At 49.1% G+C, this 15,454-nt stretch overlaps 6 protein-coding genes across 6 annotated transcripts; 4 read left to right on the top strand and 2 right to left on the bottom strand.

Moving 5' to 3' along the window:
* Positions 1-560: 560 nt before the first annotated feature.
* On the top strand, positions 561-2,659 carry ASPBRDRAFT_51166 (cleavage polyadenylation factor subunit MPE1; the record flags this gene model as incomplete). Its single annotated transcript, XM_067626676.1, has 4 exons — positions 561-732; positions 874-1,162; positions 1,238-1,338; positions 1,392-2,659. 4 exons carry the CDS (start codon positions 561-563, stop codon positions 2,657-2,659), a joined length of 1,830 nt encoding a protein of 609 aa, XP_067482657.1.
* A 1,006-nt stretch (positions 2,660-3,665) lies between these two features.
* Positions 3,666-4,608, top strand: ASPBRDRAFT_51167 (ornithine decarboxylase antizyme; the record flags this gene model as incomplete). Its single annotated transcript, XM_067626677.1, has 3 exons — positions 3,666-3,782; positions 3,901-4,304; positions 4,392-4,608. 3 exons carry the CDS (start codon positions 3,666-3,668, stop codon positions 4,606-4,608), a joined length of 738 nt encoding a protein of 245 aa, XP_067482658.1.
* Positions 4,609-4,637: 29 nt separating this feature from the next.
* ASPBRDRAFT_367505 (yippee/mis18 family protein) lies at positions 4,638-5,986 on the top strand. Its single transcript, XM_067623573.1, has one exon. It carries the CDS (start codon positions 5,030-5,032, stop codon positions 5,726-5,728), a length of 699 nt encoding a protein of 232 aa, XP_067482659.1. The 5' UTR covers positions 4,638-5,029; the 3' UTR covers positions 5,729-5,986.
* A 185-nt stretch (positions 5,987-6,171) lies between these two features.
* ASPBRDRAFT_115905 (SHNi-TPR domain-containing protein) lies at positions 6,172-7,603 on the bottom strand (the record flags this gene model as incomplete). The annotated part of the gene is made up of 2 exons (XM_067616933.1): positions 6,172-6,459; positions 6,548-7,603. 2 exons carry the CDS (start codon positions 7,601-7,603, stop codon positions 6,172-6,174), a joined length of 1,344 nt encoding a protein of 447 aa, XP_067482660.1.
* A 259-nt stretch (positions 7,604-7,862) lies between these two features.
* Positions 7,863-10,665, top strand: ASPBRDRAFT_367247 (DNA polymerase epsilon noncatalytic subunit). The gene is made up of 2 exons (XM_067623570.1): positions 7,863-7,944; positions 8,011-10,665. Exon 2 carries the CDS (start codon positions 8,187-8,189, stop codon positions 10,431-10,433), a length of 2,247 nt encoding a protein of 748 aa, XP_067482661.1. The 5' UTR covers positions 7,863-7,944; positions 8,011-8,186; the 3' UTR covers positions 10,434-10,665.
* Positions 10,666-10,896: 231 nt separating this feature from the next.
* Positions 10,897-14,302, bottom strand: ASPBRDRAFT_26007 (mediator of RNA polymerase II transcription subunit 14; the record flags this gene model as incomplete). The annotated part of the gene is made up of 2 exons (XM_067622228.1): positions 10,897-13,533; positions 13,601-14,302. 2 exons carry the CDS (start codon positions 14,300-14,302, stop codon positions 10,897-10,899), a joined length of 3,339 nt encoding a protein of 1,112 aa, XP_067482662.1.
* Positions 14,303-15,454: the final 1,152 nt, after the last annotated feature.

A 15,454-nucleotide genomic window follows, 5' to 3' on the forward strand; every position in this document is an offset into this window, starting at 1 on the left:
ACGTCTTTGCCTCCCTAAATCCTGTCCGCTTTGGTCGTATATGCTAGTTTATGCCTTGATCACCCAAAATTGTGGAAGTGCCCCAAGGTTGTTCTCAACGAAGATTCCTGAAATCATTCCTTTTGAGCTCGGTCGCAAGCGCGAATTAGAAGGGTCGCGGGGGTCTTTGATGCTGCTTGATATACTGGCAAGGCCCGCGAAGCTTTCTATAACTCACACTTTCTTACTGCAGGCTAGTTGGCTTCGTCTCTGTATCCACCAGACTTTACACCTTGTTTGTATGCAGTGATTCGAACACTTGCGGTGCATCACTCAAGACGCTTCTTCAATCTACTGAGTTCGAGCAAAGCCCTCTTTAGATACTGGGTTTTCGATCTCTAAGCATTTGAGACAGGAGTGAGGCTATACGTCATAACTGTCATCTGCAATTTGCCAACCATTCCGATTGTTGCTTGTTATCATTTGTCTGCCTTTGTTCTCGTGTATCTCTTGTGAAAGTGGCACCCCTCTATTGATCTAATTACATTCGCAACACCATCATTGACGTGCAATTGAATACAATGTCATCCTCTGTTCACTTCAAGTTCAAGTCTCAAAAGGAGCCTTCAAGGGTGACTTTTGATGGCACCGGTATCTCTGTCTTCGAATTGAAAAGAGAAATTATCAATCAGAGTAGACTGGGTGACGGGACTGACTTCGAGCTGTCTATCTACAATGAAGATACTGGAGAAGGTTAGTAGCTTCTGGAAACTGATTGCCTTGGTTTTACCGTCCAAGTTCCCCAACCCATCTGGCAGAGCGGGGACAGGTCGTGGTTGAAGATAAGAAAAAGATCCGTACGGACTGACTGTTTGCTTTTCTTTTTCTGAACAGAATACGATGATGACACCAGCATAATACCGCGTTCCACGTCCGTCATAGCTCGAAGATTGCCTGCATCACGCCCGGGGAAGGGTGGTGCTGCTCGTTATGTTTCCGGGAAAATGCCAGTCAATGCGCGCAGTGCCCCCCGTAATGAACTATTCCCCTTGACGCGAGCATCTCCCAATACTAGCAATGGTGTTCTAGAGCTTAACAATGCCCAGACAGAGGAAGAGAAGATCAATGCACTGTTTAATCTGCAAGCAAACCAATGGAAAGAACAGCAGCAGGAAATGGCAAAGTAAGTGTATCTCTATGTAGTGAGATTCTTTCCTCTCTCTCCTTTTATGGTACTAACAACCTGCCTTCCGTATAGTGCCACCCCTGTTCCATTCGGCCGTGGAAGGGGCAAACCTTTGAATGTTCCTGATCATCCCCCTCCCCCCGGCTACCTATGTTACCGCTGTCGCGAGAAAGGCAAGCTGCTCTGACACCATTTCCTGAAAGCGAAAACTAACGATGTATCTTAGGACACTGGATTCAAGCTTGCCCCACGAATAATGACCCTAAATTCGATGGGAAGTATAGAGTAAAACGATCAACCGGTATACCTCGTTCATTACAGACCAAGGTCGAAAAGCCGGAATCTCTCACCTTGGACGGCTCAAACGAGGATCCGAGAAACACGGGTGTCATGGTCAATGCGGATGGCGATTTTGTCATAGCCAAGCCTGACAAGGCAGCATGGGAATTATACCAAGAGAAGGCCAAAGCCTCCGCAGCAGCCGCTGCAGAAGCAGCAGCAGCAGAGTACAGCAAAGAATTGCAAGCACGTGGTTTAGAGTGTCCGATTGACAAGCGAATGTTTCTAGAGCCCACAAGAACGCCATGCTGTCAAAGGACATACTGCAATGATTGTATTACCAATGCTTTGATTGAGAGTGATTTTGTATGCCCTGGCTGTGGAACGGAGGGGGTGTTGCTCGATAACCTTGCCGTTGATGACGAGGCTATCAGCAAGATTAAAGAGTACGAAGCTGAGAAAGCGGATTCGAAGAAAGAAAAGGACAAGCAACAGACATCTGAGAATGGTCCAGGTAACGACAAATCTGCCAGTCAAGGCAAAGCGTCTGTTGCAACAACTGAACCTTCGCCACCAACTCCGCCTAGTCAACCTGCTTCTTCGAACAAAAGACCTGCCGAGGATGAAACTCCCCGTACCGCTGCTGGTGGAACAAGTCCTAGTTCGTTGTCCAAAAAACAGAAGACAAATGACAGGGTCGATTCACAAAATCCACAGGCTACTGGGCCTGTGACCGGATTTCCAGCTTTCCCTTTCGGCCAGCAGATGCCATTCGGGGGGTTTGGATTCATGCCGAACCAGGGTATGCCTACGATACCATTGTCTGATCCTATGAATGCTATGGGTGTTCCTTCGTCTGGTGGATTCCCACCTAACATGGATCAGTCGTGGAACCCCATGAATGCGATGAATTTTAATCCTGCCCCAGGAATCTATGGCGACAATATGAACAGTTATGCTGCACCGAACCTCTACAACGGCGTCGGAGAGCCATCTATGAATATGTTCCACATGCCACAAATGATGGGACTTCAGCCAAACCCCGGTCTTGCGCAAGGTCCCGGAGTAGGCCGATTTTCCAATCAACAGAGAACGACGTTTAGTACGCCATTTGCCAGGGAAGAAGATACGGCTTATTTTCGGCAGCCTGTCAATCCGCAACGGCACCAAGCGAGACACCGGAGGATACGACCAAGTGATTATCGAGAACTCTGAATTAGTGTAGATAGGTGTCACTTCCAAGTGTCTGCGGTAGTTACGTCTACCTTTTCTTGGCATGTCTTGCTTTTCACCCCACCCTTCCCTATAATGTTCCCCCCGAAGTTCATCGGCGTTTACAGCTGCTTCTTGACGTATTGCCATATGGGCGTTCGCATGCCGCAGGCTTTTTCCCTTTTATTTTTGCACATTGTTGGAGTTAAAGGGAGGGCAGTTCCGGCTCTAACGGGCTTGCTATTTCGAGGTGCAATTGAATGTACACGATGTAATATTAGCGCCACATTAGCAGTTTGCAGAATAAAAAGTCTAGCGACCACCAATACGTTTCTAAGGTACAAAGTCGCCGTAAATAATCTTCACGGGGCCTGCCTAAGTCCAAAGCGACTCCGCCATTGGGTGTCCGCATCTGAAAAAGTACCTTGGTGAGGAAGATAAATGGATTGTGATCACTACATAGACGCTTTTAAGTACGTAATTACCAAAGGAATCCGGGAAGTTATACATAGTCCATCTCCCAAATGTTACTTCCTACATACACTTACGACTCTCTGAAACAGTATTTATAGATGTAGAGATTCTACAAACACACCTACACCCATTTGCCTTGGCATCTGATCAGATGACAATAGTGAAACCACATGTAGAACACTAGGTTGGTAGACTATCCATACCATGCAACGTTGTATCTGACTGTTAGTTTAGAACTTAAGTTAACTAGTTAACAAGTATGTTCGGCCTGACTAATGGAGCCCCACATGTCATGTCAGCACTCCCCTAGGTGTCCTAGGAATCCACAGGAGACCACTCCATCCCATCCCTAGTTACCATCCAAGCTCTAGTACACCTTTCTATTCCCCTCCCCCGGTTGTCATTACAATATCACTTTATCGCTACCGTCAAGAAGGTCTTTACAAGATACCCTGTGGGCTTGTTGTGTTCTTATACGTATTCCAAGGAGCGCTTACCTGTCCCGAAAGATAGCGCCTCTAAAAGATCCACCATCATGGCCAAGTCCTGGAATCACAACAGTAGTATCCGAAATCAGTTGCAGTGTACACCCGAAAAGCACCCTCAGGCTAGCGTGCTTGCCAGTTGCTACAGCGTCAAGTCCTCCACTTCCGTGATCGATAGTTTCCACTACTGCACTACCACGGGGGCCGGTATGATACCCTTATATGCAGGCGAGCGTTATGGTCTAATTCTCCTAACTACATGCTAACTTCTCGTCATCTTCTCAGGAACACAGTGGTATCCCTGAGGTCCCCTCGGGGTCAAAGGCATCTCCAAGTCCTCCCTTTGGACTCTCCATCGCTCCAGGCATGGGGGTTAGTTGGCCGGGCAATATATTACCGGAATACAAAGGGGAGGCAATGCATACTATCCCGGAAGAGTGTGAGAGGCTCTTCTGTGACATATTGTCTGCGATCTTCCTTGGTGAGAGGAGATTCGCTGGACAAGAGTCACTTGGGGTAGGTGCGTCTCAAAGCCGGCCGAACAATAATCTGCCGATTGAACAGTGGTTTGAGCTGTTGGATTACACCAGCGACACTATACATCGAGGATTTGTAACCAATTTGAGCGGCGAACCGACTTTGTTCGTTTTCCTTGCAGAGAAAGCACTCGGTCACGGTCTGAAAACAGGGTATGTGCACCAATGTTCTCGTCTGCATGTAGACGAGGTATAACCCCGTGAATATTACTAACATACTACCATGTTTGTCCCCAAAAGGTTAATTGCCCTATTTGAACTTGCTAATATATCTGCTTTTGGGTGCCCACGAATTGTGGCATGTGTACCTCGTTCGCACGATGCAATTGAACTAGAAGCTATAAGGAACCTCGGTTGGTGTGGATTCAGTTTGACTACTTTGCAATCTTGGAGTGCTGCAAGAGACGTCGAACGCTCGCTTAGCACTAAATGGGTTTTCTTGGATGCGGAGGTTTAGCTTGTCGGCAACCAAACAGCTAGTTCGTTGTTTTGTGAAGGAATAGAAGGCCAAACTAGGGAAATGAAGGACTCTTTATATGTACCAATATCGAGTTATACTTCCATTTCATAGCCAGGCCAAAAATGGCCTGACTTTTGTAGGTAGCACGTCAGCAGATATCCAAACTTATTGTCAGATGATCCTGTCGGTACTCGTTCCGGGCGCTAGATCGCCAAGGAGCGGGTGATGACCTCAGTATGATACATCCAATTTCCAAATACATCACTAAAACAAGTGCCCTTCATCTGGTCTGGAGGTGCTGGAATTATGACAACTCACAACACCCTCATGTGCTTCCTTGCTGCTCTTCCGGATTTGTTGCTACACATGCACATCTACTTAGAAATTTGCACGGCAGACATCCCACATCCAAGGCTTCATGTTTCCTAAATTCTTACTCCGGCCATCCTTTTTTGGTGACAAACAGCAAAGGGTGAGGCCCAGAGTAACAACTTCAGAAGCAGGACCCGGGCCATCACCGAACCCAAATGACGCCAGTTATCTGGAGGGCCATGTCTCCTGTATTCGCTGTTCATGTTGTGCAGCGGATGTATGCCTGACGTCGCAGATTATCAGCAAAGGGTTCACAGGCCGCTACGGCCGTGCCTATCTTGTGTCCGGCGAGCCTGCGCTCGCTAGAAAACCTTCACCAACTGATACGCTTTTGAATACGATGATGCAGAAGCCCGTGCCGCGGAGACTGGTCACTGGTGCGCATACAGTAGGCGATATCAATTGTTCTATTTGCGGAAATGTGCTCGGCTGGAAATATATCGCTGCCGAAGAAGAATCGCAACGTTACAAGGTTGGCAAATTCATTCTGGAGACCGAAAGGGTTATATTATCTTCTTGTTGGGAATCCCCAGCCTTTGTTGAATCAGCATTACTGCCCGCGTATTCCGGCTTTACTGAGGCTGGACATGGCCAACCTTCGAACAGTATAGAGTTCGATAGCCAGAACGAAGATGAATGCGAGGACTTGTTCTCTGGAATCTGGACCCCTGGCTTGGCCGTACGCCGAAGAAATCGCAAACTGCCCGAACGCCGGTCTTCTTTATTTGGAATCACAGCTCTATGATAATGTGTTAAGCTCTTGCGCCCAACGAAGCTTCATGAGACCATCTTCGATGGAAATATGACCCAACGGCCCACATCTGAGCTCAGGAAGGGCAAGCTGGGGTGATTTCCTATGAAGTCACCTTGCCTTGTGCACCAGACGCCTCCGATTCTCTAATTCCTTGCCCCTTTCCTCCTTATAGATATGTTGGAAGTTACAATAATCGGTAATGTTAATAATGTGATATCACGGTGGAATTCACAAATAACTTGATGGCTGCTTTTGTATAATGTATAGCGATTCCTTCGGCCTCGTTTCATTGGGTATCAAATTCGAATTGATGCTCTAATCCTTCGAGCAAATGCCAGCATGATATACCACTTACGTAGTTGCTAGCTGCCAGAACTGGTAAATAGACAGAGCACGAGAGACACTGATGCCTCTGGCGATCAGTATACCCAGGTTCATTCCGATTCATCGCCTGCTCGTGCTCTTTTTGTATTGCCTCCGGTGCCCTCTTCTGGAGCCGATCGTTTTGCTACAGCATCGCTCTTTTCGGATGGCTTCTTGCTCGCAGGCTTTCTTTTGATGAACGCAGAAAGGTCATTTGCTTCTCTCGTGACAGCATCGAGATGAGCCTTCTGCTCCGAAGGGGACTGCCCCATAATCTGACCCAAAATGCCCTGCAGCACCGCGCTGTCTGCATCGCTATTTTCGATAGCAGATACTGGCGGGCGTCGGAGATCGACGAGCTGTCAACGTTCTCAGTAGCTGTAGCCGAAACAAACAAAGTAGGAAGGAAATGCGACAGAAAGATTAGGAAGGAAGGCGGCTGCTTACCCTTTGCTCCATGTCTGCTATTATTTCTTTGACATTTGCTATTTTCCTCTTCATAGCGGTCATTTTGTCTTCATCCAACGAACTATCATCGACCAACTTCTTCTGTTCTTGATCCATCCTTAGACGGCAGCTTTCAATAGCCTTTTCCATTTGGACTTCGGCCTCTTTCCTCATTTCCTCATCGACCCGCCCTTTGGGGGTAATGTCCTCTTGGGAGTTTTCATTCTCGTTCTTGACCGAGCCAAATTCTAGGGCAAGTGAAAGTTTGTAGTGACATTCTGCGACAGAGGGATCTTCCATCGGAAACAGAGACTGCCTTAATTCGAGAGACGTCCTCAAGTCAGTCACCGCATCTATGAACCTCTCTGCCTCTAGTGAGATCTCCGCTTGTAAGTCGTAGGTATCCGCGAGACGTTCCTTGACGTGTCTGAGATCTGGAGGTAAATCTGCGGATTTTCCCTTGCCAATTTCCTCCTCTATCGTAGTCATTTTTTTGTGGTATAGTACACGTGCCAAGTCTAGAACTTCAAATGCATTGGCAAAGTCGTCGTCGTCATCATCAGCAGCAGCAGCTTCCTCGCCGTCGGCCTCGTCTTCCGAATCCGAATCGTCAAAGTTTTCGTCACCAGTAAATTGGAAGTATGGCTTAGCTGAAGCATCACCAGTATTCGTCTTCTGGGCTCCTGAGGACTTCTCAGGTGGGCCCTGGGCGACAGCTTTCTCAACAATGCCTGCGGTTGTGGTTGTTGCCGCAGCGGACGGCCTCTCGACAGACGCGCTGCTCGGCTGTGATTCCCCAGCTACTTTGGACCCAAGCACATCGCTCTTGCTAACGGCAACGTTGTAGAGGGCTTTTCCGTAGGCGAATAGTAAGTCTGCATTTTCGAGTGCCAATTCTCCGTTTAGCTCTGCTTGAAGTTCCGTGGCCTCAGAGTACAGCTCTGCAGCGGCATTGTAATCCTTGATGGCATCTTTGGCGGCAGCTTGCTTGATGAGTTCGTCTAAGGATGGTTGAGTCTTTGTACTGTCGTTTTTTGGCGATGTGCTTGGTTCCATTGTGGATTTGTGTGGCTGGTGAGAATAATGGACGAGGAATGAACCAAGAACTAACCCGACGGTAAAGCTCCTCCAATAGGTGGGGGAAAAGATGAGAAGGCGGGAAAAGAGGGAATCAGGGTGAAATCAAGCAGAGTCGCTGCTCTGATGGATTATTTGGCGCTGCCTCTTATCAGGATAGGCCTGGTGTGATGGTGCATGGGTATTGAGAAAGTCGAGGATGACGGCCTTGTAGTTTGTCGCAAAAGCGGAACAAATCGCGTGGGGGACGCGCGTGCCGCCATCACCATCACCACGACGCGTTCTGCTTGATCTACTCCGTACGCCGATGCCTCATCCAGGTAGGTGATGGCTCATCTGTCAACCGGTCATTGGCAGGATCACCATGTACTGACAGCGAAGCTTAGTTCGTTACTCGGCCTCTCCAATTCCTTGAGTCTCTCACCTAAACCTAGTCCGAGGAACTCTACGGGTTTCTGGTTGTGATATTGTTCCCGTGCGGTATCCGGCCGTTAAGACGCATTCTACCAAGAGCCGGTTTGCAGTACCGGCATCGCCATCACTCACGATCTCGCCTCTGAATATGGACTCGGACCCCGTACCTTCATCATCACCCGGGTTTGGAACTCCGGCCTACCCTTTCCGAAAAAACAGACCCAATGCGCTGCCTACGAGGACATCGGTCCTTCCCATACTGCTTCCCCCTTCGACTCTTCGGCCTGTGGCTTTCCGTACCTTCACGCGCAAGCATAACTTAACAATATCATCTTCTGCGCTTCAAACACTAGCCACCTTTGTGGGAAAGAATTGTGGCTCGGCATGGCGCGAAGAAGGTTTGGCAGAAAGGGTACTCGATGAAGTGGCTAAAGCCTGGAAGAAAGCTGGCGGTGGCGTCATTGTCGATGAAGGTAAAGGTGCCTCACTGAGAGCCATACTTCAGACTTTAGAGAGCAATATGAGTGGGGGGAGGGTTGTCTCTGGGAAGCACACCGCGCCAGATGAAGTCCCTTCGAGAACAACAAGCCCAGGCCAAGGAAACAGACGCTCTAGGACCGATCCGCAACTGTATGCAGTGACAGGGCCGGAAGGAGAAGGTTCAGAACAAATTTCCGACGTGCCCTCACACCCGAGACATTGGATTAGGGTTATCGAGGCGTTTGATATACCGCGATTGACCTATAATGCGGATAAGAAATACTTCGAAGTCGCAAAATCAAGGCCCACACTATTTCCCCCATCCTCTCACAGGACCAATCTTTTTAGGGACCGTTACAATGTTATCCATCAACGTCTGCTTCGGCATGAGTCATTCCAATCACAGTCCGGTCCCTCGCGTGCCTTGCGGCAATCATCATCTTCTTCAGCGGTTACCCAGGGCTACAAGCTGACACCAATTGCGAATTTACTCGGGAGAAATGGCACATCGCATCTTATCCTAGGGTTGCTTTCAACGTCCCCAACGGGGGACTTAAATCTGAGCGACTTGACGGGGAGTATTTCCTTGGATCTAAGACACGCGCGGATGGTGCCTGAAGATGGAGCCTGGCTCGCTCCAGGGATGTTTGTCCTCGTTGATGGGATATATGAGGAGGAGGAAAATATTCGGGGGTCTACTCTAGGCGGCAATTCCGGGGTTGGGGGAGCCATCGGAGGAGTTTTTGTGGGGGTTTCTATTTGTGGTCCTCCCTGTGAGCGACGGGAGACATCTCTAGGGATGAATAACCAACAAAGTGGCAGAGAGGTCAGTTCTAGTGGAGGACTTGGATGGATTGACTTTCTGGGAGTCGGAAGTGAACGTGCACGTGGCCCGCGAATGAGGCAAATTGAAGCCAACTATCTGCGAGACGTACATGGAAGCGCTAAAGGCGACCGCCGGTTAAGGGTGGCTGCTTTGGGGGAGGTCAATCTGGATAATATGCGGACCTTGGACGCGTTGAGGAAGATCTTCAGCGTCTATGACCACTTGCCTTTGGTGGAGCGGCCAAGCATATTTGTCCTGACGGGGAACTTCGTACAGAAAGCCATCATAAACAGCAGTGGCCAGGCGGGCAGCATTGAGTACAAAGAACATTTTGATGCATTCTCCTTGATATTGTCGGAATTTCCTTCATTATTACAGCACTCGACGTTTATCTTCGTTCCGGGCGACAATGATCCATGGCCGTCGGCTTTCTCAGCTGGCGCCGCCTCCCCAATTCCACGCCATTCGATTCCAGAATTATTCACTACCAGAGTGAAGCGCGCATTTGCTACTGCTAACGCGCAGTTGAACTCTTCTAATTCGTCTGAGCCTCACGGGGAAGCGATATGGACTTCAAATCCTTCCCGCCTCTCGCTATTCGGGCCTGTCCATGATATCGCGATTTTTAGAGACGATATTTCCAACAGGTTAAGACGAAACGCTATTAATCTCTCACATGGCGCCGACACCGCGATGGCTGAAGACACGCCCGCTTCTCCCCAGGACACCAATCATGTCGAATCTCACACCCAGAGCCCACAGACAGGCATGGACTTTAATCTAGCCTCGAGGACAACCCTTTTCGCTCGAAGGCTTGTGAAATCGATTTTAGACCAGGGCACTTTGTCGCCATTCCCGCTTTCTTTGCGGCCCGTTTTGTGGGATTATGTCTCCTCCTTGCAGCTGTATCCGCTGCCGACTGCAATAATTTTGGCAGACCCAGAGACCACGCCTTTTTGTATAACGTATGAAGGCTGCCATGTTATGAATCCTGGCAGGCTTGTCCCGGAAGGCGAGCTATCCATTGTCCGGTGGATTGAGTATGATGCCGTCCAAAATCGAGGCAAGATACAGCAGGAACGCTTGTAGCTGGGGAGTATGTTACGGAGCTTATACACTGGATGCTAGAAACAGACATCGATTTCTTGCAAGGTGAAGGACATGGTATTATGTAAATATACATTTCGTTTTGTCGTGCGGTGAAATGTTCCATTCGCATCATGCAATGAACGGGGTATTGTTATAGGACACAATGGAAACGATTCTCTTTTTCTTGGCCCTCGGACTCCCGAGACATATCTCCTCATCTCATTAGGCTATATTTCCCCCCAGAAAATCAAAATTCAATCACAAATAGCATCTGCCAAAACGTATGCATACGTTCGGCCACCACGGCAGCTGGCATAATAGGCGAGCCTCTAATCACCGAAAGCCCGACCTGTAGACACTGTACAAGACGCAAACAACGGTCAAGAAAACAGAATATGTTTCAACATGGAAAGCAGAGATATGCTTGAGACGCACTACTTCAAGCAGTGGCCATAAGTGGGTTTCAATCGATCATGATAATGTCCTCTTTCTGCGCTGCCGTTTCTGTCTGGGATAGATTGCCTTTGTCGTTCGGAAGGATTGTAAGCGAGTCTGAGTGGGCGAGGTTAGCACCATCTGCAGTCCCTTTTTCGATTGCCGACGCCGAGAGTTTTGAATTGTTCGAACCATCGTAGTGGGCAGAATAATCGGTAGGCTTGTGTTTGGGATCAGCCCGGGAGGCGACAAAGCACTTCTCGAGTTCTCGTAGGAGGTTTCCGACTCGGTTGACTTCTGCCACGACCCCAGTTCCAAGCCCCTTCCAGCCATCGCCCTTGGATGTATACAGTGTCTGTCGGAGTCTGGCTGTGGCCTCGTCATCATTCCTAGTTTCTCCTTGGCTGTTTGCGTCTTTGAGTACCCAAACCAACCGGTTCTGGTGCGAAGCAGCCACCAACTGAAATCGAGCCTTGTCCCCAGGATAGTGAATTTGGTACGTCCTAGCGTTGCGCACTGTTACGTGCAGTCTAAGAGGCCCACTGTATGAAGGATTGGACATTAGCTGGTCCAAAGCTCTCATCAAGGGAAGCGTAAGCATGAGGAGTTCAATAACAGTCTCGAGACCCGTCTCTGTGGAAGAGCGGTTAAGACTAGAGGCAAGGGATTCCTGGATACGGCGGTGCGGGTTTTGGAGGCCGAACTGTATGCCTAACCGCAGGCCAAACAAGGATTCAGGCCTAGATGCCAGTTCGGTGGGGCTAAGCTCCATGAGAGATTCGCTCCTAGACAGATGTATATTTAGACTAGCCGCAAGATCTCTCTCTGGACCATAAACAAAGGATATACTCGATAGCGAGAAGGTCCGAATCTCTACCCTTTTCCGTTGCAGTGACTCAAGAACCGAAAGCACACACTCAAGCTTCTGTAAATTCTCAAGCAAGCTGACGATGACCGGGCGACCAGCAGGTGCAAGCAAACGCATCGCAAAACCACTGCCTCCCTTTTGAAACACTAGTGAGCGATCCCAGCTCGAGATAAGTGGAGCCAAACTAGCCGTAGAGTCGACCAAGTTGCCATAAGCTACCATGATAGCACACTTCTCACGAGGATCAACTCCATGGAAAGCAAGACGAATGGTATCTCTAATGAGACCCTTCTTCTTTGTCTTGGCGGGCATGACTACCCTAAAGGCACTGGGAAGGGTCGATACGTCGTACCGAACAAGGATATCTGGGACCCGGAGATCAGGTCCAATCTTCAACTTATGTGGAGGAGGATGGAACTTGATAGACTGCAAATCCGACAAGTAGCGTGCATTAGAATGGATGGCCAGAATCCCTGAAAGACTGTGCCCGAGGTTTGCGAGGTATGCATCGTCAATATCAAAGTGTGCAGGGAAGAATGAATCTGCGACAACTTGAGCGGAACGGAGAACAGACTGGTCACGGCCGCTTGCTTGGGGGACGGGATGACTCTTTGCAGTCACCGTTGGACGAAGTTGCCCAACCCACCAAGAATCGCCATCCATGCTGCTAGTTGCTGCCACAATCCAATCACGCCCCCAAAGCTGATGAGAAAAGAGTGTGAAGCGGAGGACATTTGATGGGAAGATCCTTCGAATGTCAGCCTTCCAGGCCCTCGGATTGAGCGGCTCGAATCCTAGCATTTTGACCTTGGATTCTATTTCCTCTATGGCCGCATTGCAGCGAAGTCGAGCAACACGCGAGACTATGTCCTCTACAGAGGGTCTTTCAGCATTACGCTCCATATCAAAGCGGTCCGAGATAGTCGGGGTGGCCGACAGGATACTCATTCCGGACATGGGTTCAATAGAGACTCGAAGACGCCTAGTTTCCGTGAGCTGGACATCGAGTTGGCAATCACCGGGCTCAGTTCTTGTTAGGTGAGCACACAAGGATAGGACGCCAGTCGAAAAAAGCGAGCTTTGTCTTATCTTGCTGTATGCGGAAGATAGGATTTGGGAGACATGCAGTGCGATGACACTTCGCAGGACAGTCTCCATAGAGAGATTTTCTGCATCAAAAGCAATATCTTCACACGGCACCTCGTCTCCATCCCTCAGCCAGCGGAATTTCAACGACGGTAACCCAGGGCTTTCGCTGTCTGACTTGCGATGGCCGCTCTTGATTCCGATCTCAAGCCAGCTTTTAGCTCCAGGCTTCAGCGTCCAATACTGTACGACCAGTGTTCGGTGCAGCAGCTCAACCCGCAAACCGTCAGACCAAGAACTCCGGGCCAGTTCGGTAGCTTGCTTGAATAATATGTTAACTTTATTGGTTAACACCAAGTTATGTAACAAGTCGAAGCACCCGGTCAAGCCGCTTTTCTGAAGCACATCATTAATCGTCATTTCGATCTCGTTTAATAATCGGCCCTTCAGAACTGGCGGTGAAGGGGAGAAGAGGAAATGTATGTCGACAAAGAAAAACTGCGACTTTTCGTTCTCTTCACCAATGGAAAGGTCAAGTTCGAATTCGCCAGGGACGACAAATGTGACCCGGCCGTCATGGACCTGGTAGTTTCTGAATGGAGGAGGAATATCTTCTTGTACCACGAGTCGCGCACCGATTAATCGATTGATTTTCTGTAATTTCCTGAGCGTTCCTCGGACTGTCAAAGGCCGGGGGGGTTTGTAGCCGAGCTAGATTTCAGCGCAAAAAAATAACATTAGAAAATAAATCAGCATTGTCAGAAATAACGAAACTTACATCGGACATTGACGCCACCTTGCCCCTCGACAAGACTTCCAGTGCCGTTTTCAGATCAGGATTCGCTACCTGTGCCTGAACGAGGTCTCTTTTCATGTCCCCGACCCATTGTAGCGCATTCATGTAAGCTTGATGCCGGGTGCGAATGAAATTTTGAATGTCGATCAATTTACTGACATCAGCCGCTTGTCGACTCCATTGAGAGAGAACGAGCAACTTGATGAATTCGGCTCTCTTGGCCTGAGAAAACTCTAGTATTCGAAGCTTCTTTCGTATGTTTCCGGGAGACTGATTTCCAGGGGACTTTCCGCTAGTTGAAGCTGGCGAGGGGTGAAATTCATGAGAATTCACCTGCATCTCTGCCATTTCAGTTATCAAGTCAGATAGATCGTTCCAGCACTGCTGTACGGATCTATTGACCAGCTTCGCCAAAGGGAAGAACCCCTGTGTAATATGCGGTAATTCGGGCGGTCCTTTATTTACCCTTGACGCATGATTCGTTGCGACTGCCTCAACCGTTCGATTTTGACCGGCGTTCTTTTCGACGCCATTGACATGAACGGGGCCATCTTGTGCATTGGCGTCGCCGTTGAACTGAGTATCTCCTCCCCGAGAGTGTGATGATCCATCCTGAAGATAGGTGTTACCTGGCCCGTGTCTCAGTCCGCCAATGTTGGCATTGTCCATGACGACTCCCGGCATGTTCCGTGCATAAACGTGCTCCTTGTTGAGTAAAGCCCTTCCCTCCTTTACCCCTCGCACAGTACAGAACGAGCGGCTCAATATGGGGCCTTTCTGATACTGGAGGAACTGGCACCGGGGTAGGGAGGGAAGCTGACTATGCGTGGGTACGTCGGCCGAAGACTTCAATGTAATGCCATTTATGTTTCCTCGGCCAGAGCGCAAACGACTGGTTTATGGTGAGCGGCCCAATCGAAAGACTGCAATTGGCGCGTTATGCGCTCAACGTAGGGGGACGGTTGACGGCTAATCTAGTAAGTTCGGATCGAGCTGTTGTGGTCTCGTTTTGAGGATCCTCAGATCGAGCCAATGGTCCAGCGCATGGGCTTGGCTGTGCACAAAGGTGACGTGATAGGTATGGCTTCTAGAGTTTGCCTCGAGGTGGCAGAAATGCGACGCTAATTTGGAAGAGGTGGACTGCGGTGTGATATGCAGGGTATTGAAAACCGAAGGCGGGGAGCTAGGTGATGTCAGAATAAACCCTTCAGAAGAACAGAAGATGTGTAAGAGACATTTGCAAGATGAGTGATTGAAGGATGAATAATGTAGATCAGAGGTGGCGGGATGGATACCAATATGCTTGCGGGAGCGTTGAGAATCTGTGAAAGTACTGGTGGATGATCGAAACATGAGGCCTGCGCGATGCGATGCAAATGCATGAGCACGGGATCAGCCAGTACTAGTTAGTATTTCATGCCTTGGTGCCTTACTCCCGCAGCTCTGCTTACTTTACAGTACCTTACATAACTTTCGCATTATCTAATCAGGTAAGCACTAACGTATAGAGTACATGGCAGGTTACAGTGATACCATACCGTCTTGGTACAGTTACACCGCATTCCATCCACTCGTAAGCTACCTGGTCAGAGAGAGCTCCTCAGCGCTCTAGATAAGTAGATAAGTAAGGTACTCGACCCAGGTCTCCAAGCTTCCTCCATTCTGGCCGCGCCATACGGTTGTCGGATCGAAGATATCAATCAGCCTACTTCATATAGTGTAGCCCACTATAACTCCGACAGTTTCTTGACATTGAACACTATTGTGTCCTCCACTTGTAGCTTTTTTGACGTCTCTTCCCCTTTCCCAGGCTCTGCCTGTTACTCGCTTCCGGCC

This window comes from Aspergillus brasiliensis (genome assembly GCF_001889945.1).
Source record: "Aspergillus brasiliensis CBS 101740 unplaced genomic scaffold ASPBRscaffold_2, whole genome shotgun sequence".
Lineage (NCBI taxonomy): Eukaryota > Fungi > Ascomycota > Eurotiomycetes > Eurotiales > Aspergillaceae > Aspergillus > Aspergillus brasiliensis.

Excerpts from the sequence above, each read along its gene's own strand:
- ASPBRDRAFT_367505 (XM_067623573.1), top strand. The coding sequence starts at position 5,030 with ATGTTTCCTAAATTCTTACTCCGGCCATCCTTTTTTGGTGACAAACAG.
- ASPBRDRAFT_367247 (XM_067623570.1), top strand. The coding sequence starts at position 8,187 with ATGGACTCGGACCCCGTACCTTCATCATCACCCGGGTTTGGAACTCCG.